Here is a 22,232-nt window from a genome sequence, read left to right as displayed (position 1 = left end):
GACAACTGAAGAAAAAATCAGAGCAGTTGAAATAGTACCTTGAAAACTTAAGCACAGTAAAAATAAATGCAGTGTGGATTAAGACCTTGATTTTTTTATTGTTAGTTTAATTGGAGAATGAATGATTGAAGTTATTGGAACATCTGTTTCACAGAAGAAGCTGTGAACTTGTGGTTTAATGAACAGGTGTAAACTTCTTGGTCTAATGGATTTCCTGTCTTGGAAGGAGGTAGTGCAAAATGCTGACCTCAGAATAAGACTTCTACTGTGGAAAATATTTTAGGTCTTGAATAGAAGTAAATTGAATCTTAAGTGAAGAGTAAACATCCCTACTCTTGCAGTTTTACTGTGTTAATACAGAGGAAAGATATAGTACGAAGAGACAGCACTATAGCAGGAAGCTTATCTGATGATATGTCTTCACTGGAAACAAGGGGGTGTTGAAGCTAAATCTGAGTTCTGAAGTTGATGGTCAGTGTTGGAGATGAAGTAGTTTAAGAGGCAGGTTTTGCTGTGACCTGTAGACACTTAAAAAAAATAATAATAATTTATGACTGGTAGAAGGCTTAACTTATATATTTCTCATTAAATGGTCTCTATTAGGAGTCTTTTGAAGTTTAGAAATAACCAGTTCTTTATTTTTTGCCTGTTGCTCTGGATCTAGATATCGTCTGATACCTAGTTCACGTGCCAAAAGGATGGATGCACCAGTTATATGATTATCAGGTTGTCATTACAGAATGTTGCATATTGATCCTAATGTTCTTTGAAGAATGATAGATCTACATCTAGTTTGGTTGCTACTTGAAGCATGCCTTTTGTAAGAGCAATATGTGTTTGTACATTGCTGTGAATCAGCTAGACTATGGTTCCTCAGAAGAAGTAGGACTTCTTCGTAAAAGGCAAGCTAACTGATGAAGAAGGCTTAATGTGATGACTTGGAGGCATAACCTTCTTGTGTACAAACTAATGATTGTTTTGTTTTTAGGTACCTTAGCTGGACCAGTTGTTGATCCACATGTGACAGCAGTTTGGGGGAAGAAGGTTGCACTGAAATGCATAATTGATGTAAATGAAACAATAACACAAGTTTCCTGGGAGAAGATGCACGGTAAAATTTCAGAGACGATTGCTGTTCATCACCCTGAATATGGAATTTCTATTCAAGGAAAATACCAAGGAAGAGTGTCATTTAAAAATTACTCGCTCACCGATGCAACAATCATCCTGAAAAATGTAAGCTTTTCTGATGCAGGAGAATATATTTGCAAGGCAGTTACATTCCCACTTGGAAATGCACAGTCATCAATAACTGTAACAGTACTAGGTAAGTAACATTCATGAAAGGAAGTGGAATTAATAGCACTAACTTGTTAGCAAAACTCTGCAGACTTCGATGTTGCATTTTACTCTTTAACCCCCTGGCAACACAAAAATATACTCGCTACTCTTTCAGAACAGGTATCTTGATATTAACAGCTTCATTGATAAGTCTTCTTTAGAGCCTTGCTTTTTTAGAACTTACACTTGGATTGTCCTGATCCTTCTCAGAAATCCTTTGAAGACATCTTGGACAGGTCTTCAGAATTTTAACCTGGCAGTGCTGATACTAGGGACTTGCATGTGTGCTGTGAAGCTGTTGAAGGCAGTGTTAGCCACCACTTGGCCTACATTCCCTTGCAAGTTTGCTGCTAATATGGGAAGCTAATGTAGTTGCTTGGGGTTGGTGATGTTACCTATGCAGTATAAAAGCAGAGCTGTCTAGACTACTATTGGGAACTGTGGGAAGAGAGGGATTTAAAACCCTTGTCTAGTTATGGGTAGCTATAATGTGAAGTGTAAATAAAATTCCTTATTTAATTTAAACTACTTTTTGTCCCTCTTGATGGTTTTGTATTGGAATGCTGTCAGAAGGACTAGTACTGAATTCTAGGCTGACTTGGGTAGTTGTACAGTATGAAATAAAATGATCACTTTATGATAAAACTTTAAAACCTAATTACTTAACTGTTCTTTATAATATTTGATTTTAAACTAAGTTGTTTCGGCATCTGCTGCAAGTTAGCTATTTTGTTCAGCAGAGCTGCCCTTCTATTTTTGTAAGTAAATGTGTGTTTTAGGATATTCTTGGTCTCTGATCTCTTCCACAGTAGTAGAATTCCATACAACATAAGTCAGATGGCTTTAGTGTGGTATGTGAACTGTATTTTTCACCACAAGGTGGGGCAAAATAAATGCATCAAAGCAAGTGACTTGATCCAATTTGAAACAGCTAAATTCAAAGAAGTTCTGTGTGATACAAAGCACGTGGCCTTGTGGTTCTCTCTTCCACCCCTATACAGTCTGTAATACAAGCAGTAATGACCATGACTACTTAAAAATCTCTGGGCTTCAGGGTTCAATTTCATTGGTATACAGTGGGAGGTTCTTACTGGTATCCATCATCTCTTCTGGTCAGTCCTTCTTTCTGGGATGTTTTCAGACCTTCCTAATAGTTGGCCATTTTGTCCTTCAAATCTTAGGTTTGTGAAAAATGTAAGGAGACCCTGGAACTTGGAAAGCAAATATATGTCCTGTGTGTTCATTGTTTAGCATTTGAAAAGATAGCACTGCAATGTGTTTGAGCTATCTATTACTGAAAATTAGTTAGAATAGATCAAGTAAGATGTCAGGTGTACAGTCATCTTGTTAATAGCTTTTTTCATGGTTGATGTAGATGGTTGCTGATAGCTGTAAGCCTGTCAGTGACATGGTACCTACCTCTGAATTTTAAAACTTGTCCAATTCTCGGCAAGGATGCATCTCATACTAAAAATAGTGACAAATATGCATGTTTGAGTAGTACATCTACCACAAAAGACTAAGTACAGCTCTCTAAGCAGATAGGAGTGGGGGAGGGGAGGGGGGAAGAGAGTGTGCTAGTGTCTCCTGTCACAAGACAGTCTTTCTAGGCATCTTTCTTTTCTTCAAATTGTCGTTCTTAAAACAACTTGCCTTTCCATCCTGGTTAGCAGGTGCTTGGCTTGCATGTAGAGCTGGATAACTGTTGGGCTTGCTCTGTCTCGGTGTTCTTCTGTCCTTCTGGGAACTCTTTCCTGCACTGACATCTAGAGTTAAGTAGTAAAAGTAATAGGGGAGTAATACTACTCAGCCTGGTCTTCAGAATATGCATGTAACAGAGTAATTCTTGAGCTGTAGTAGCCTGAGCTCAGCAACCACAGGCTTAGTCTTAAGGCATGGAATAGCTCCAATCAAAACCCAAAAACCTGGTGTGACTTACTCAGCTTCATCTGGACTGTGGTTTTCCCTTATTCTAAAAATCTCTCCCATAAGTGAGGGAAGTTCATGTCCTGGGGCTGAAACTGATTATTTCCCATCCAATCAGTGTCTCCTTTTTCTACGCTTGGATCTTATTTAGCAAGGAAGCATTTGCCCTAATACGCGTAGTGGGTACATTTAACTCTATGGTGTAGTAGGTGCTTGTATGCTGTATAGCAGAGACGAGACACTGAAAACAAATGGAGGGGGAAAAAAAACCTACAGGATAAAGTGTTGTGTGTTTTACCACAGTATATCGATGGCACTTCAGGACATATCTTACACTCTTTAAATTGAGTTACCACATGTGCTGACTTTCTTATTCCCAGTTAGCTTAGCTTAGTATTTTGTGCCTTCTTAAGAGGAAGTGCAGTGTAATAGCAGAGGCTATGATGATGAAGACATGCACATGCTTTTTGGGTCAAACAGGTAAATTAATCTTTTCTAAGATCTTGGTTCTTCAAAGTTACTTTTTTTGCCCTAGTTTAAAAAGTTATGTCGAACTGCCTGTTTCTTTACCAAGATACTGACTAAATGAGCCAAAATGGTCTTTGTATACCATATTTTCTTTCTTCAACAGGGTAGCTTATAGGGGATAACATACCTCTATGTTGTTATTCCATTGAATGCTGTATATGACTATTTAAGTACTTGGTTTGGTTTTACTCCTACTGTCTTGCTAAGCGAGATTTCTAAGCCTGGGTAATGGTAAAGTAGATCTTGTTCTTCAAGAGGCTAGCACTTAACGATGCAAGACAGGATTTAAAATTTGTGAAGCAAATGAGCTGGTGATAGTGAATTTAGGTCTGTTCCCCTGAACTATCCCAGACACTATTGTGCAGATTTTTACAGTGAGAATTTAAAGAAAGATGCGTGTTGGTACACAGAATGGATCCTTGTCAGACAGTTTTAACTGTGTTTTTTGAAACACAAGATACAGGTGTAAAGAAAAAAATCGATAAAAAATGAGTAAACTAACTGATATAGAAAAATCAATGCCAAAGGGTTCATTAGTAGGCCAGATTCCTTATTATACAGAAGGATAAGGTTACTAGTTTCGAGAGGGAGAGGTAATGAAGAGTAGAAATACTGTTTTTGGAAAAAGTTGAAGTACATGTCACCTGTGATGAAAAAGGGACTAATAATTCCCAGTGTCACAGTAAATTTAATGTTAAAGGAAAATAATACTGTTGGCATTGTAATCTTGCCATTTCCATCCAGACCTCTGGTGCACAGTGGTAGAAGAAAAAATCACTTTAAAACTATCCTCATTTCTGGCACCTGATATTTGAAGACAAATTCTTGTAACAAGCATGGTAAGTGAAACAGCATACTGAGTAGTCTGTTTTGGATCTGGAGATCTCAATTATGCTTGTTAAGACTTGTAATTGAGCCTTGTATTCCTTCATAAATGGGTAGAGGGGAAAACTCTGGAGCTGTATATTTGTATCTTTGAGGAAAGTTCAAAGAAATAGATTATATGAAGGTTTTACTTCTAGCTCAAAATATGTTGAAGTTCTGATGTGAAAAGCTAATGCTAGCTGCTAAGCTGTTTGATTTTTTTGTAGTGATGGAGATCTTGGAGGTTGGGGGGAGGTTAGTGGGTGGTACATCAAAAGTAAGTATCCTTACGCTTGTGAGACATAAGTGTAACTTCAGGTGTTTACTTCTGTGTTTTAGTAATGCTACTGATAAAGCCTCTACAAAAGCTGTTGAAGAGGTTACTACTGGTGGTTTGGGGAGAGTGAGGGAGTAATGCTTATGTAAAATCAGGGAAACTAAATTGTTTGCCAAACGGTAAAACTTTAAAAATGTTGAAATATCTATGCTAGGTTTTGAAAGCTATTTCAGACAATGGAATGCTTCATATGTACATCAGTTTGAATATCCAAGCTTATTACAGAACACTTAAGTTGTTGGTAGTGTTGGAGTATGCAGTATCAAACTCTGAAAGATGCTCTGTGGTAGATGGTTCAAACTGAAAACAGTAAATGTAGTACTTGATGGAATAACCCTGCTGTTGGCTTATTTATGGTAGGGTCACTAACAAATCACAAAGGGGTAGGCATTCAGAAAAACAGTAGAAAGCAGTTCATTCTAAATGTTTCCTCCCCAAGACAAGTAACTTTCAATTTACGAGGTATATTCTTCAAGCACTAGATATATCCTAGGCATAGGAGAGAACAGATTTTTTTATAAGGTTTTCCATTCAGTAGTTGCCTTTCTTTTTAATGTAATTGAACAAATAAACCAACTTCAGTGACTGAAGAGTGGTATAGAGTGAGCAGAAGGCAGACAAACTGATTCTAAAACGGAACTCACTCAAGCTGAAATAGCATATTAGTTAGTTGTCTCTTGCAGGTATTGTTGCTTGGAGAAGTATATTGGCAGCTCTTGTGAACTCTGCTCTGTGTTTTAAAACATGCAGGCTAGCTTTTTTTGTAAGAAGCAGAGGTCTAATTCACAGCCTTTCTTAAAGGATATTGAAATATGCAAGTGGCAAGAGTTGCCAGTGGCCTGTAATTATTGAGGGCTGGTCCACTGAGGTAGATTGTGAAGCATTGTAGTACATACTCATAGCTTCACTTCAGAGGGCTCAGATTGCTTATTTGCATCACAAGACAAGGGTTTTGTAATAGGCTAGTATGCTACTGGGAAACCCATATGTGCCAGTATTGGATATTGAAACAGACCGTCTGAAACACCAAAATCTTAGTTTGTGTCAGAAACAGCAGATGGTCTGGCTGACTTAGGCAGTAACTGGTGGATGAGTCTTATGGGGCTGGAAGAGACTGCTGGAACAGAAAGGAGTCCTTTTTAAAGGCTTTTCAGAATGCAGTGGTCTGTGCATAAGGAACCTAACCTTGAGAACAAGCATGCTCTAAACTTGGGGGTAAGCAACAGGCTTACAAGGAAGTCAGGTTCTTTGAGTAGAGTTTTTTTTCTTGAGTGTTGCCCAACGTATTGGGGTCAAGTTTTTTACATCTATATCTAATGACAGTCTATATGTCTATTTTATGCCTCTATATATCTTATATAGATTTAAGTTTTGCATTAAACTTAAATGTGTAAGTAAGTTTCTGTACAGGTATATTTTTGCACATTTGTGCATATAATCAGCATCATGATTGTGTATGTACATATGTTAAAATGCATTTTTAAAGGTAATTCCTGGCTTCATTTCTTTTTAGCTTGGAATCCATTTGTTTTGTTGCAATGACCAACTGAATGAAGCTTAAACTCTTAAGTCAGTTTTCTAACCCCAGACCACTAACTTTAAAATGATAAAAAATGACTGTATAGATAAATAGTTTAAGTATAAAACTTCAAAGTGCAGCAGAACCCAAGCGTCTTATAAATTAACAGCACATTTTCAATCTAATATGCTAATCTGTCAGACACTGGAAATGAAGCACTGTAGGTGGTGGTGTGAACCTAACCACTCTGGAATTCCCTGTCAGCACATTAAACATAATGAGTGAACAACCTTACCCTTCAGTGGGTGGGTGGAGGTGAGTTTGTATCAGTGGGCCAAACTATTGTACAGCTTTCACCCTTGATAACTGATGTTATTTGTTTCCAGGACACCTGATTAGCATGGGCTTTTCAAATGGTTTAGATGTCTGCTTAATTCTTGTACATACAGACACTTTTGGAAATTCTGTTGTTGCTTAAACTCACTTTTTATCCCTTCCCTAGTTGAACCTGTTGTGAGCTTAACAAAAGGACCAAACCCTCTAATAGATGGTGCAAATCAAACAACAGCAGCAATTTGTACAGCAGCCACTGGAAAACCTGCTGCAGAGATTGACTGGGAAGGAGGTCTTGGTGAAATGGAATCCAGCTCTACTTTGTTTCCAAATGAAACAGTGACAGTTGTAAGTCAGTATAATATTGTCCCTACACGATTTGCAAGAGGAAGACGTATAACTTGTATTGTGAAGCACCCAGCTTTGGAAAAGGAGATAAGATACTCTCATGTGTTGGATATACAGTGTAAGTATACTTCAGAATAGTTGCTACTTGATTTATGTATTATAACCACATTCTTTATCAGTGCGTACCTTCCACAGGGAGATGAGCACTTACAGCTTCAGGAAAAAGAAAACTGAAGAAAACGACGTGACAATAAGTAGATCAGCGACGAGTAGGAATCTGGGGTCTCTGTTTTAATTTTAAATAAGTCTAGTCAGAAAACTAGAATACTGTTGTTTCCACTATTTGTTTTGGATACTGACTCATGGGTGAACTTACCATTCATGTTTGTATTTAATATAACAAAGATTACAGACAAAATAACTAAGTTGATATGTAAACTATTTAGTGTCCTATGATTTTAGTAGTATTAAAAAGAGTTCTAATGAGGATTTGTGGTTATGAAGACAAATGGAAAGTATGGCTTATGGGGATTAAGTTACTTTCAAATTAGATGTTAAGCTTTTTCCAGTCTAATTTGCATAAGGAAACATGAATGTAATATACAGTGTTAACAGTTAGTGCTCATATAATTCAAGCCTATACCAGGCTTGTTTAACAAATATGCATCTTTAAAACACCTGAATATGAAGTAAGATGGCTTATAACTCTTCTTTGATAAAACATGTTAAGGCAAGTAAGCTTTAGGCATGTGATCAGTATTCTATTAAGCAATGAATGGGTGACCAAAATGAGTTATGTTCAGTTTCTTTGTTTGATAATCTTTTGTTTCAGCTTTGTGCTGCTTTAAAGCTCCTAAATCACATAAGTTTGTCAATTCAATTAGAAGAAATGGAATGTCTAGAAAAAAACAAACCTGGCTGTTTCAGTGTGATGAAAACCTATTGTGGGTTTGTTACTCTCTGTTTAGTGAAGCTTAGTTCATTTAAGCATACTGGTTTGAACTGAGATGGCCTTTGGAGCTGTACTTCATTTCTCTCCTTTTGGAAGTTACGATGCTGGTTAGGACTTGACAACTTTCCTGCATGTGAACATTAATACTTGAAAGATTAATACTTTTGAACTTCTAAAGGATCAACATTTGGTTATTGCCAAATACGTACAAACATATCTTCTCTTAGCACAATTGAGAAATCAGTCATGTGGGTACTAAGCAGTGATTAGTACTGGTTTTTATTTTCAGTATTGAATTGAAGTTCTAGATTGAAGTGATGTTGAGGAAACAGAAATGCAGGTAAAGATGTCTGGTTCCCTCTGCTTCTAACAGTGAATGAGACTGAAGTTATATATTTGAAAATGGGCCAGGTTGATACTAAAATATGTGAAATGTAGTGCTAGGCCATGTTTCAGAACTTGTAACACTACCATATACTAAGCAACACAGCAGCAAGTGAGCAGAGCAGATACTTTTTTTCCTCTAGTCTTGATTCTTCCCGTCTACTCACAGCTTTTGGGAATATTCCTGTGCTTTGGCTGTAGGAGCTTATACCAACTATATGTAGTCGTAGTGGTGGTTCTTCACGTGGTTTTCTAAATATTTCAGCTAGGTCTCTCAGGCTTATCTGAAGCGACCTTCTTGCTTTTTCGGAGCCATAACGATATCCTGCCACATTACAATGCCAGTGGATGACTGCTAACCTTTTCAATTGGCATCTGTGACCTTTTTTATTTCTTAATTACTTTACTTTGCTTCTCAAAACACTGTTCTGATCTCTTACCTATATCTTGTTAGTGAGAAGTAGCTCTAAATTACCGAAGAACATTGAACTGATTCTTCTCTTCTGAAGTTCTTTCATTGCACTCAAATGCTGTTTATGGAAAATGCAGTGGGACAGTTGCACCAGTTCTAACAACTCTACTGTTCCCCACTTTATCTACTGCTGTATATCATGCTATAGCTTGGAACCGTTTGTTTCCTCTGTTTTTTATTTAGAAATTAACACCACTACCTTCTGTTCCACCAAACCGATTGTTACACAGAGCTTGTTTAAAGAAAATACTGTGGTTATTGATGGGTTATATCTCTTTTTGGCAGATGCCCCAGAAGTTTCAGTAACTGGCTATGATGGTAACTGGTTCATCGGAAGAGAGAATGTTCAGCTCAGGTGTAATGCTGATGCAAATCCATTACCTATGGAATTGATATGGACCAGGTAAATATTTATAAAAAGGGGCATGCCACATGATACTGGTGGTATAAACTCCTAGTTTAAAAAAAAAAAACTGAAGAAAATGATTGTGACTTGTATTGAGATGTAATTGTCTTACCAAGTCTCATTTAAAAATGGGGCACAAGAGGTTTATGTATGAATATGGGTGGGTGGATATCCTTTAAGTTTACCAGCCTGGAACAGTTCGTCATTAACTTTGAAGGATCTTATCTTAAGAGTGCTTTAGAATAAACTGTATGTTGCAGTATAATACACAAAGCATGATACATCTAGTAGGGATCCAATTACTTCATTAGTTCTGTTTTATTATTACTTGAAGATTATAGACACTTCTCAGTATCTGCATTTTAAAATCTGTAAACTGCAGTTGAGATGGCAACTCCTACTTACTGAATTATGGAACTTGTCATGTTTTTCAAGCAGTGTTCAGCTTAATGTAAACTAGGCTTTGAATGTCTCTAGAATGAATAAATAAAATTGCGTAGAGATTTTTAAATAACAGCTTCATTACGTGAATGTAAGGATTTGATGGCTCTACTCTGAAACTTTCTGTGTAGCTTTTTGAAGTCACATATGTATGTGGGGCAAGAGACACGAGACGACAAAAAAGCAAACAAATCAAAATCTGTACTATGAAAAAAATGAAATAAAGCCAGCTACTTTAAGTTGATTTGGTACCAGTGTTGGCACTAAAGGAATAATTCCATGAGGATGGTATGAATTTGTAAGTCACAATATTATAGTGCTCTTGTTGGTAAGATCACAGGAATATTTACTGGTCTAAAGTTGTAATCCATTTCCCTGCTTTCCCAATGGTAGTTATAATAGCCTACAGAAGCAGTCATAGCGTGGTTGGAAAATATGGTATTGATGAGAACTGATGGATGGCAGTCTGACAGGAAACCAAAACATTGCTGTAACTGACTCTATCCTAGATGCAGGCATAGGAATCTTAAGTCAGTATTGCAGCTAACACTAGTTGTAATGTAATGGTCTGGTTACACCTAAAATACGTAGACTAAAATGTATGCTTTACCTATATGCTACAGTAGTCTGCCATCCCATTCCTTAATTTGGAACTTAGTGTGATGGAAATAATGACAAAGAAATTTGTGTTCAAAGAAGCATGTAAGGCTATCAAAAGCAATACAGCTTGTTTCTTGGGATGAACTATAGCCTCTCACTTCTTTTATTTGAACTTAGAGATGCATATAGGAACTAATCAATACAATTCTAATTTCAGTAAAAATACACTCAACGCTTAAACACTTGAAGCTTTGGAAGTCACTATTAAACTTCCTAAGGCTAATGTGAACCAAATTTTACAAGAGAAGCTTAACTTTCTGGAGTCAAGTGGGTGTACCTCTTTGCTTAAATAAAATCCACCCAAGCAGTTGTAATACTGATGAATGAGGAACTTTGGGGGGGAGGAAGGGAAATCCATGTAAAAGAAGGGAAGCTTGAATGTTTAAGGAAATGGAAACCAGATATATTGAAACTGTACTATCTTACTGACTTGCAAATGATAACAGTTCTTTTACTGTTCTAGTAGTTCTAGAAGCTTGGTCTGTTGGAAGCAAAGATGACTACTTGCTAGGATTGTAAAATGCTCATGGTAAACAAGATTTAAAAATGCTGTTTATATGGAAGTTTAAACATTACGATATAACTTTCAAACAGACTATTTAATAATCTTCTTTGAAATACATAAGTGATATTATGAAGTACAAGGTTAATCAAGCTTCAAGGTTAATCACAGCTTCATATGGCGGCTGTTGTCCAGCAGCTCTGGGCAGTAACCAAGAAAGTTACAGAAGGCTCTAAAGGCTGATGGAATATCTAATATAGTGTTGGAGTGGCTCTTGTGTTTTGATACAACTTAATATTTAGCAAATATCTGCTACCATGGTATGGAGACCTGGTGATCACCTGTTTGAATATTGAGTTAGTCCTTGTTAGCTTTTAACAGATCACTAGATGAAAGCAAAATAAAATGCAGTGGTGGTATGGGCATTAAACTATACAGGTGTTTCAGTAGGTAGTTGGCAGCTGTGTTAAGACAAGTTCCAGTCCTTCTGCCCTTTCCCCTTCTATTGTCATTACACAGTTGTTACTGTTACCGTGTGTAGAATGTTTCAGCTAAGTAGTAGGTTTACAAAAGGTTAGGAACAATTTTTTTCTAACCAGTTGTTTTCCTAAATGCATTGCTAAGCATCAAATCCAGTTGCAGTGCTGTAATTTAGAAGGGAAAGTGATGGGGTGGGGGTAAGAAAAGACAGGTTGAGAGGAAAAACTGCTTGAACTCCTGCTGACAAATGCTAGTGAAATTATCCTGTAACTTCGTCTTGCACTGCCAGAAATATTCTTTGTGACTGCTGAACTGTCTGGAAAATAGGTAATCCTGACAGTAATTTAAGTTCACCTTGGTGAACTAATGGTCTTTACAGCTTGATTTAGATAAAAAAAAAATCTCAAAAAGAACTTGAAGGAACTTAATTCAAGTAATGTTAATAGGTAGATGATTTACTATTGCCAGCAGATTTGATGCTTAAAGGACTTGATACAGAACTTAAAATGCTAAATATTCAGTTGGAGACTGAGAACATCCAGTGAAGGCCTATTGAGAATATCAGTGTTCAGTGCAAGTTCACTTTAGCCTACTTCAAATAGCATTTAACCCAGTTAAATTAATAATTCAGTCGAAGATTTGCAGCTGAAGTATGGCCAACTGTTTCATTTTAGGTTGGATGGACAATGGCCTGAAGGACTGCTGTCTGTCAACAACACTCTGCAGTTCACCAGCCCATTGACTTACAACTACACTGGGACTTATATCTGTAAGGTGACTAATGCCCTTGGTCAGAGAAGTGATCAGAAGACTATCTACATATCAGGTAAGTCTTACATCTTGGCAACAACAGTATGTTAACTTTGACTTCTGTCAGTAGTTGAAATAGCAAACTGAAGAGCCAGTTGATGCATAGAGTGAGCCTTTCCATTATATGAAAGTGAAGTAGAAATAGAGTTAAGACCTACAGCAAAACTTGGGAATAAACTGACTCTTCATAACGGCAGCATACAGCGCAAGTTATTGCGGTTGAGGTTGTCTCCATAGAGCTCTTGAGAGTGTTACCTACTTCTTGGTAGGTGAACTTTGTTTTTCCAATCTTAACCTGTTTTGGCAAGACATACTACAATAAACAGTACCTTGTCTATAATAATCAAAACAGCAGTTATTAGTGGGAGAGGATTGACCAGCTTTAGCGAAGTCAGATTTCCTTCAAGGAAACTTAAGTTATGTGTGCATTGCAGTCCCTTAACTGGTCGTTTGTTTTTCTCAGGATGCAGGTATCCAATAATCATAAAGCTAAGTATCTCATACAGAACATCTATTTGATGAGCTTTGTATAATATGGCAAACTTGTGCATTTGTTTAGCACCTGTGCTGTTGGAAAACATCTGTGCATCTATATAATGTTTTACTATGATAGTTTTGTTGAGAAAGAAAACTAACTTAGCAAGGTATATGTGAATAGTGTTGTACAAATGTCTAAAGAAAACAACACTCCAAATTTCCATGACAGACTGCCTAAATTAACTACTACCTAGCTAAATCATCAAGTGCTAATACACTACTACTTCTCAAGGAAATAAGACATAAATTACTGTTTCATTCTCTTGTGTGGTCTTGCAAGCTGTTCAGTAAGTTGATGTTACTTCTACAATATAAAATAGCATCAGAGTGCAAGTTGACCAGTTACATGATACATGAAAGCAATCACGTGATCTTACTCTGAAGACAACTAAAACTAAGTATGAAAACTCAGATGGATATGAGAATGAAAACTTAAGACTAAAACTGGAGATACGGAATGCTTGAAGCCATGTCAATCACAGTTCTTATTTGGTAGATGCTTGCATGCATAGAAGAAGGGACAGTGTTAGTTACTCATACTGACATAACTATGCTGAGAGCCATTGCAGAAAACTAGTATGTTCCAATTAAGTAGCTAATGAGCTAGTTTACTGGAAATTTCTAAATACTATGAGGCAGTAGATTTAGTTGTAAACAGAACTTAAGTTACATAAATTTTAACTCATGGGTGTGTAATGGTCTAAAAGCAATTAAAGACTGTTGTACTATAAGAAGTACTGAGTCAGACAAAAACTAGAAAAGCATCATTAAATATGGTGAAATATCCTTCTGGAGTGTAACATTCAAATACTTAGTGTATTTTGGAAGTTTAGCTATGTCCTCAGCCCTGTTCTAACCATAAAGAAGGGCGAACTTATTTCAAATCCATCATTCTTCAAGTTGTCAGTTCCATGAATATGATCTGCTGTCAGTCTTTTCATGATGGTTATGCATGAAAATGTAAAGCTATCATTCAAATTACATTTGCAGCCTTTGCTAACAGACAAAAATGGGCTAAGTCTGAATTGTCAAGGTTTCATAAAATGATCAAGTTTTTGAAAAAGTAGAAATGCATTACAGTTGAAAGCTTATGTTCTAGCTTATGGTAAATACAATAACTTAGACTAGTTTACAGCTAAGATAATTAAGCTGTGGTAATTTCTTTACTGATGTGGATTTATGGGTGCTCTTGATATGCATGCTCTTCAGCTTTGTTCAATAACTTTATTTTGTTGGAGTAACTTTATTGCAAATACTTAGCTGTTTTAGGGAGATCCGAAACTGAACAGTTGCTAGATAGTTCATAAAGGGCTATGGCTCTACATGTTCTAGGAATTGGTAATAACAGGTAATCAGTTGAAATCAACTTTGTTTTGAAAGCTTCATCATGTTAATCTTTGTGTGTATATCATCATGCACATCTAAGAAAATATGGGTGACTTCCAGACAAAGACAATCTGGCACCACACCAGTGCAACTAGTGCTCATGCGAGTCATACGCATTTGTTTAATCCTGAGACAAGTATCTAGCACTTGGCAATCTTCCCTAAGCTACGTAGAGTAACAAACTGATTAAAAGCATTGTTAAATGCCAGTATATGGGAGGCGTGATTAAAATGAGTTGAGGCATTCACAAAGTATAGCACCTGTATTGTTTTCAGAAATTAATATTAATCCCATTTAACTGTGACTCTGAGACTAGCTGTTCAGTGTTGACTATCTCATTTAATGAGATGCACTTAAAATGGTGTAGAACAGGTAAATGAATATAAAATATCCATTGTTACGTAATTATCACTTTAGCTACTCTATGGAAGGAACAGACTGATGCAAAAAGTATAAGAAAGTAAGGCAAATAGTAAACTTAAACTGCTTGCCAACTTTATACTCAACTGATCAGGTATTGTCTAGTAATGGTGAACATGGCACTCCTATGAGTGTTATCCGTGTCACTCAAACTGTGTAAGACTGCAACAATCATTTCATTAGCTTATTTTTGTATCTTAGCTGTCTCCCACTGTAGAAAACCGTATTAAAAATATTATGCAAAAATATTAAACGAAATTTGGAAACTAGCAGGCAAGTTATATGATCACACCATCTTTTAAATCTTAATTACAAACCTGTCTAAGAAAACCTACGAAGTTAGCGTTACTGAACAGTCATGGTGTTGGTAGCTGTAAAGCTATTTAAATGCTTTGGAAAATAAATAACTATTAATGTGAAATGTGTCAGGATTGGAATAAAACCTGAGCAAAAATATATTATAATGCTAATGCGCGTTGAGACCAAAAAGGTGGTATAATTAAAATAAAGGAAAACAGTATTTTATCTTAATACTCTAAGTCAAATGGGTAGCTATAACAGTAGTTGACTGGGATTAAATGATTGACCGGGTTTTAGTTCAAGTTAGTAGTAAGTCTTTGGATAGGGGAAATAGTGAAATCTTACTTAAAGCTACAGGTGTTTTAATAACTGTTTAGAGGCACAGGTATCTTAATATCTTGTTTTGGTGATGTGAAGTTACTCTTTCTGAACAAGTACATGAAGTAATAATGCCTCTCGGGATTCAGAGGTGATCAAGTATTGAAGTTCCCGATTTATTCCAAAAGTTAAAGTTTTCCAAAACTAGCTGTCAGCTGGATTTGCCAAGCAGGCAAACCTTGTAATACAGATTTGCTCAGTGGTTTACACAAGGAATCAAATTTTATATCTTCCTGGCTCTCTGCTGTCTCACTTTTGCTGCTGTGGCCTCGTTTTTCTCCACCTGGGAGAGAGAGAAGTGACCTGTGAGACTTGCATTGATATAGGAGCATATTTGCTTCCTTTGTCATCTTCTCTGCCTTCAGAAAAGATTGTTTTTGTTGAAAGTCAAGTCAGACTTTGTTAGCCAGCAATCCTAGCAGTTGTAAGATGATCTGACTTGTAAATTCAGAGCTGCCTTCTTGTAAGATGGATATATTGTAAGGATTAACATAAAAGAGCTTGTTCATTGTTTTTGCTTTTCTCTTCCTATATAGACCTCTTCTTTGAGGGAGTGTTGTGAATACAAATATTCTTGTATTCTGTAAAAAAAATATATTTCAAATTAAAGTGGGAAGAATTTACCAACTCATTTAGAGCTATGTGCTCACAACAGCAGGCAGATGACCAACACCACCAGAGCAGGTAGAGACAAAGGCAGTCACTGGCCCTGCCTGAAGATGTGGGACTGATCCTGCCTGGCCCTACTAAAGTGGGATGAAGGCTAGTGAATTCGTTGCTCCTAATTCGTTAGGCAGAAATGAAGTGCATTGTTAACTGGAAATCATGAGCTTTTTCGTTCTCTTACATAGAATATCTCAAGAACCTCTCTTCTAACTGAGCTTTTATGCTATCTGATACAACAGACTTTGGACTTAGAACATTGTTTCTGAATATCACAGATGCACAGAGATCATTGGGTACAACCCCTCTGCCAAAGGGCAGGTTGCACAGGTAGGCGTCCAGACAGGTCTTAACCTCCAACCTGAAAGGGGTATTCAGGTAACGTTCATGATGGCAGGCTTTTCCTGTGTACCATAAAAAAGGCAAAATGTTCCATTTTCTGTGGAAACCCGAGGTTGAAACTGCCAAAGTATGTTCAACCTTGAAGAATGAATGATCGAGTCTGATTAAAGAAATGGTCAGTTGTTTTGAGGCCTGTCTCACATCATCTTTGTATCTATCCTTTCCAAATTGGGAAGGGGAAACAAACTGAAGATAATCCAAGGGAAATCTTGTATCCTTAATCCGATGTAAAGCTGTGTATTACAGGACTAGGGAGAGGGTTACACATTGTCATTACCTACTACCTGATTTCTGGAGTCGCAATGGTTGGAGAAACAGTACTAACTTTGAAAAACATTCTCAGACATTCAGAAAATAGTCATAGAAATATTTCATAGAAAGGCTACTTCCCCTGCTGTAGTAAGGCTGTTGAATGGTAAGCTTTTCGGCAGTTCAGAGAAGGGGCACTTTTCTATAATGCCCAGCTACACAGAGCTGTCAGGTACTCCAATGTTTAGGTACTTAGCATGTAAGGGAAATTTAGCAATAACAGTGGGTGAAGGAACAGCTAAGGATAATTCTCTTCAAACATGCATGTAATACATGTACAGGCGCAGTCTCACTTCTAGAATTAGAACTGCAAAGCAGTAGGTACGTGCAAGACAACTGACTTGCAATTATAGTTGAGACCAAGCCTTCCTCTTGTGCAAGGCTAAGGAAGGGATGTGTGAGTGGAAGTGTGGGGTCTTGAATTGTGTAGGGTCTCTTTCTAACGAGGAGAGCTAGACTTTATTGTGCTATTTGAAACTATGCAGCCTATGACTGTTACTGTTAATACACAATTAGGCCAAATTACATTCCACTTGAAAACATGTTTTCAGTGATGCCTAAGTGACAACTTCTAGCTGAAGGATATGTCTGCCAGTATTGAATTTAATTTTTACCTTATCCTTATTATACAGTTGGTCACTGTACTCCTGAAGGACTTCAGATAGGACAACACATGAAATGGTTTGCAGTTGAAAAATACTGTGTTCTGTAGCTGATTTTTACAGTGGTATGCTTGTTGATACTGAGATAGGGATTAACTGAAATTGTTGAAGATGGTTTTCCGTCTCTTTCTAAAGACAGCCCATCCATTTACTTACTCATATGTCTTTGAGGCTTAACTTATACTGGCTTTGAACTTCTGGGGAAGAGAAGATAGGTCCTGAACATTTGAACAAGGAAATATTGCAGGGAGATTGAGAAGGGCAGATGTCAATGGGGATACGAGATGAATCATGCAGTTGGATATTTCTACTAAATTTAATTGTGGATTTAATCTGCCTAGGGTAAGTTGCTTGTACTTCAAGAGTTGGGAAAACTGTATCAGGAACCTTCACTGAAGGGAGGAGTGAAATTATGTGACTGAAGTAGAGTAAAACTACTGTTGAAAGCTAGTACTGATTGTCATAGGAAATATCTGGGGGAAAGAAGTAATAGAGTAGAAACTAAGTATACTGTACCAGTATATGTTTTTGCAAAGCTACCAGAGCTTCACTTGATGTAAAGAACAAATCTCAAAATCTCACTTTCCATAGTAGAAAATGAACAAAGGCTTTGAAATGAAAAGACAAACAGCTCTGGTTTATGTGCCAAGGGAATGGGTGGATTTATTCTACCATAGCAGAAAAGCTTTTGTGTTCTTCTAGTTTAATCAGTTATGACTCCTATTTTATTTTAATGAGGATAGTAGCTATATAATCATAGAAGAATATTTCTGTGCTTCTTCACTTATCCATTAGTACAGCATGCTTATCTTAGGGATATGAACAGGGCCCCACAGTGAGAGACAATCAGAAATCAAGACATGCTTAACCTAAAGATAACTTATTTCAGAATTTCTGCTTTCAGCTGCCTGGCCTGCATGTTTAATTTGGTATGTTATGGTTTGCACAATAACAGAAGCTTACATCAGTGAAAGAGATAAGATAATATTAAACATTATGTCATAAGTTAAGAGGTTAAGGGGAAAAAACGGGTAGGGAATGATGTTTTTAAACAAATTGCTGTCTAAAACAATTAACTTCAAGTCAAAATGGTGCATTCTGATTTCTTGTAGAAAACATTAAGAAAGCTAAGAAACAAATACTGGTGATGACCTGAAATGTTACTATAATGAAAACAGCTGATTGGCTGCTTTCAGAGGACATTGTCTGTTTCGGCTATTTTTTAACATGGGAATTGTCTTCATTTGGAGATAGCATTTCAAACATGTCTGAAATGCTAATGTTATGGAGTAGATTTAGGGAAAAGGAATAGCAAGGTTCATTGCATTTTCTATTTGGGAAACTTCCCTGGTGCAGGAAGTGAAGGGAGAGTCAGGGGGCGGGAGGGAAATCTAATTTTCCCTCAAAGCTCTGGTTGAAATAAGCAGGTAACTTCACCTGTTCTTACTTCTGATTAGCTTTATAAACAAGGAGAGCTGGTTTTAATATTGTCATTCTCCAACAATAAAAGATATCGACACAAGTGACAGAAGTATTTATATGCATTCCTAAAGTATATAATCATTAATAAATGCTGAATTTATTGTATATATGTAGTGAGTTGAACATCAATATGCTAATTAGCGTTTGTAGATGATACAGTTGGCCAACCTGACAACTAGTAGATGAACTATATTTTAAAGGAAAGGCTTTCTTAAACTGATATTTGTAATAATAAATGTAATTGCTGCTGTTGTTTCACACGTGGCAATTGAACTTTGCAAGGTGATATTGCTACCTAATTGTGAATGTGTATCTTATGCTGAGAATGTGGAAGGTAAGACACAAAACCTTGTTACCAAAGAGAGGTAGATGAAGAAATACAAAGCCAGTTAAAAGCAAGTGTGTATATATATCTGTGTGTACATCTATATCCTGGAAATAAATATCAGTGGTGCTGCCTGAAATTGTATGCTAAGCTAACAAATCTTGTATCTAAAGCAAGTACATTTTCAAGGAAGAGAGGCTTGAATAACTTCTTGACCTTTCGATTTATAGGACATGGGAACCCTGGTAAATTTGGATTTCTTAATCTCTACTTCTTTGTTTAAATTATGAAATACACTTTAAATCCATTTTTACTAAAATCATAATCTGAATTCCTCTTGTTCATTTTGGTAGTGCATCTTCCTTGTTCAGTTTCCTGTCTTCTGTCAAATTAATTTCATTTATGTATACCTCCCTAACAAATCACCACTTCTTTTACATAATCAGGTAATAAAATTTTGTGCTTTGAAAACCTGTATAAAACTTCTGTCAAGCTTAAAATGTTAAATTCAAATGAGTTTTGCAGTCTGAAGTATGATTTGCAGTGATGATGACAAATGTGGCAATTCTGTCTAGTTTGAGAGAAATGTACGACCATCTCTGAATAGTAAGATTACAAATAATATCTAAGGATTTTTTCAGCTTAAGATTTGTCACACAACTGGAAGCTTAACAAATCTCCAGTTTGACCTGTTTTATTCTGTGGTGGTAAATTCAGGGTGCCTCTCTACTCTCTAATATGATAGTAGTACTTCAATGAATCTTGCTTATAGGCATTTAAATAATAACACAACTTAGTGATCTACCTGGCTGTCTGTAATATTCTCTCTAAAAGATTCAAACTATAATAACATGTTTAAAGTATGTTGATTCACTGATTTAATTTAACAACTACCTTGCATTGGGCGAAGCAAAGATCTTTGTAGTCAGTGCAGCACTGAGGTAGAAACTGGTGTTGCATATCACACTGAAGTTGATTGGGATAATCTCAGGAAGCATCTGTCATCAGCCCATCGCTTGCAACCTTGTCTTCAATGCAGATGCATGCATCTTCTACAGTAGATCTAAAGAACAAAGGAGAAAGCTGAGTAGTGAAGAAGCTCGGTATCTGGCAATCTCTTGCTTACTTGCAAAATCTGACATGAAATCAATTGATATTCTGTTTCATGGAAGTAATATGGAATCTTCTTTGTGCATGAGGGATCAAATTGCCTTTAGGGGAATGCAAGATACCATTTTTACTCAAATGTTCCATTTTTAATTTTAAACCCTGAAAGCTCCTTGCTTAGTGATAGTGTTATTTTGAAACTAATACATTGTATTTTTAATTATGCTTCATTCACTAAAACTAAGGCGAGGCTGAATAAGATGTATTAATGCAACATGGTTTTTGGAGAGAATAGCTTAAAATCAGTCGTTCATGTCCTGCTGACTGAGCACACAACATAGTTTTTCATTCTTATAATACTCAGTGTCCTAAACAATTTCTGAAGGGGGAGTTTGTGGAGTAATTTACTCTATGGCATAATCAATCAATTTGATCCGGTATTCCAAATTGCTGTCTGGAAAGGTAGGAGACTGCTTGGGTTTTATTTAATAGACAGCATTTCTCCATGATGGAGCTAAACATGAACTATGGACGGTGAACATACACGATCAGAAAAGTGGCATCTGCTTACTTTGAGGAGGGCCAGATGACTACTTATACATGACCTTTTTTGAAATTCATCAAGGAATTTTCCTATGCTGTTGCAACATAACTAAAAACAATATACTGAAGCTGGTCCAAAGCCTGTACGAAGTGTAAGACATTTTTTGTAGTAATGTGAACTTGAGAATGAAAAACTATTCTTGTAGGACGTACCCATCAACTTTGCTTTCTTATAAACCCTTAACTGATTTAGCTTGCATTGACATTCTGTGCCTTTTCTGTGTCTTGTCTACCTCTTTGCTCTTTTCATTAGATCCTCCTACTACTACCACTCGACTGCCCACGGTTCCCTGGCATCCTTCGACTGATGGCATCACAGGTTTAGCAACAGAACCTAGAATAATAGATTTTCCAACATCATCCTTGCCAGCAATGCAGGAAGACACTTGGGGTACCGTCATCGGTAGTGCGGTGGGTGGGGCCCTCTTCCTCATACTTGTCAGTGTTCTGGTTGGAATTATCTGCTATAGGAGAAGACGGACGTTCCGTGGTGACTACTTTGCTAAGAACTACATTCCACCATCAGATATGCAGAAAGAGTCTCAAATAGATGTTCTTCAGTCAGATGATGTGGATTCTTACCCTGACAGTATAAAAAAGGAAATAAAGCATCCAATGAACAGCTTAATATCTAAAGATTATTTAGAAGACCCTGAAAAACCAGAGTGGAACAATTTAGACAATATTAACAGGTACCAGGAACGTTATGAAAGACCAATGGATTACTATGAAGGTGGAACATTGGGGATGAAATATATGGGTGGTGAATGTTATGATGACAATGAAGAAGACTTTGTTTCTCACATAGATGGCTCGGTAATATCCCGGAGGGAGTGGTATGTGTAGTAACCACTGAAAACTAAACTTGTATCTACAATTCATTTCATTGGCTGATCACTTTCAGATTGTTTATACTTAAACATGAGGAGGAATAAACTTTTTGAAACTGATTTTTTTTGAAGGTTTTTATATTGTGACTTGACATGCAAATATTCAATCTGGGGAAAATGTATTTGAGCTGCTTATTTTCCCAATGCTGTACTACTGTTTAAGATTGATTTTTAATGCAGAGTGCTTATATTGGTTTATGTCAGAGGTTAAAGAAAAAGCTAAATTAAACTTACCACTCAAAATTGTTTAAGAATAAAAAGTGACTGCCTTGGGTCTCTGATTCAAAAAAAAAAGTTCACATAAGATAGTGATCGGGTATTTTGGGACATGTACTTTTCAGATCTAGTAAATCAAATAGCCACATCTAGATACTATCTATGGTAAACTTAATGCTTCTATATAGCAAATCCTGTACCAGTTAAAATGAGTTACAGTGGAATCAAAGCTTTATTCTTAGTTTTTCT

The 22,232-nt window shown here is 36.6% G+C and overlaps 1 protein-coding gene and 1 long non-coding RNA gene across 6 annotated transcripts in view; one reads left to right on the top strand and one right to left on the bottom strand.

Annotated features, from left to right (window-relative positions):
* The window catches only part of NECTIN3 (nectin cell adhesion molecule 3), a 125,545-nt gene that overhangs the window by 25,242 nt on the left and 78,071 nt on the right, over positions 1 to 22,232 (top strand). For all 3 annotated transcript variants that reach the window (XM_048057159.2, XM_067002444.1, XM_048057152.2), the window contains exons 2-5: positions 989 to 1,327; positions 7,018 to 7,314; positions 9,290 to 9,407; positions 12,168 to 12,319. In XM_048057159.2, the coding sequence (XP_047913116.2) occupies positions 989 to 1,327; positions 7,018 to 7,314; positions 9,290 to 9,407; positions 12,168 to 12,319 (906 nt within the window). The remainder of the gene's footprint in view (positions 1 to 988; positions 1,328 to 7,017; positions 7,315 to 9,289; positions 9,408 to 12,167; positions 12,320 to 22,232) is intronic.
* Positions 397 to 21,385, bottom strand: LOC136791451 (uncharacterized). 3 transcript variants are annotated; one of them, XR_010833572.1, is made up of 5 exons: positions 21,031 to 21,385; positions 20,062 to 20,230; positions 7,383 to 7,482; positions 2,761 to 3,107; positions 397 to 527 (listed from the first exon to the last, which is right to left on the bottom strand). It is a non-coding gene; the product is annotated as an uncharacterized lncRNA (long non-coding RNA). The 3 variants fall into 3 exon arrangements; XR_010833566.1 differs by lacking the exon at positions 7,383 to 7,482; XR_010833573.1 differs by lacking the exon at positions 7,383 to 7,482 and having other exon boundaries at positions 21,111 to 21,385.

This window comes from Anser cygnoides, chromosome 1 (genome assembly GCF_040182565.1).
Source record: "Anser cygnoides isolate HZ-2024a breed goose chromosome 1, Taihu_goose_T2T_genome, whole genome shotgun sequence".
Taxonomy (NCBI): Eukaryota; Metazoa; Chordata; class Aves; order Anseriformes; family Anatidae; genus Anser; species Anser cygnoides.
This window is presented reverse-complemented; position numbering and strand designations above follow the sequence as displayed.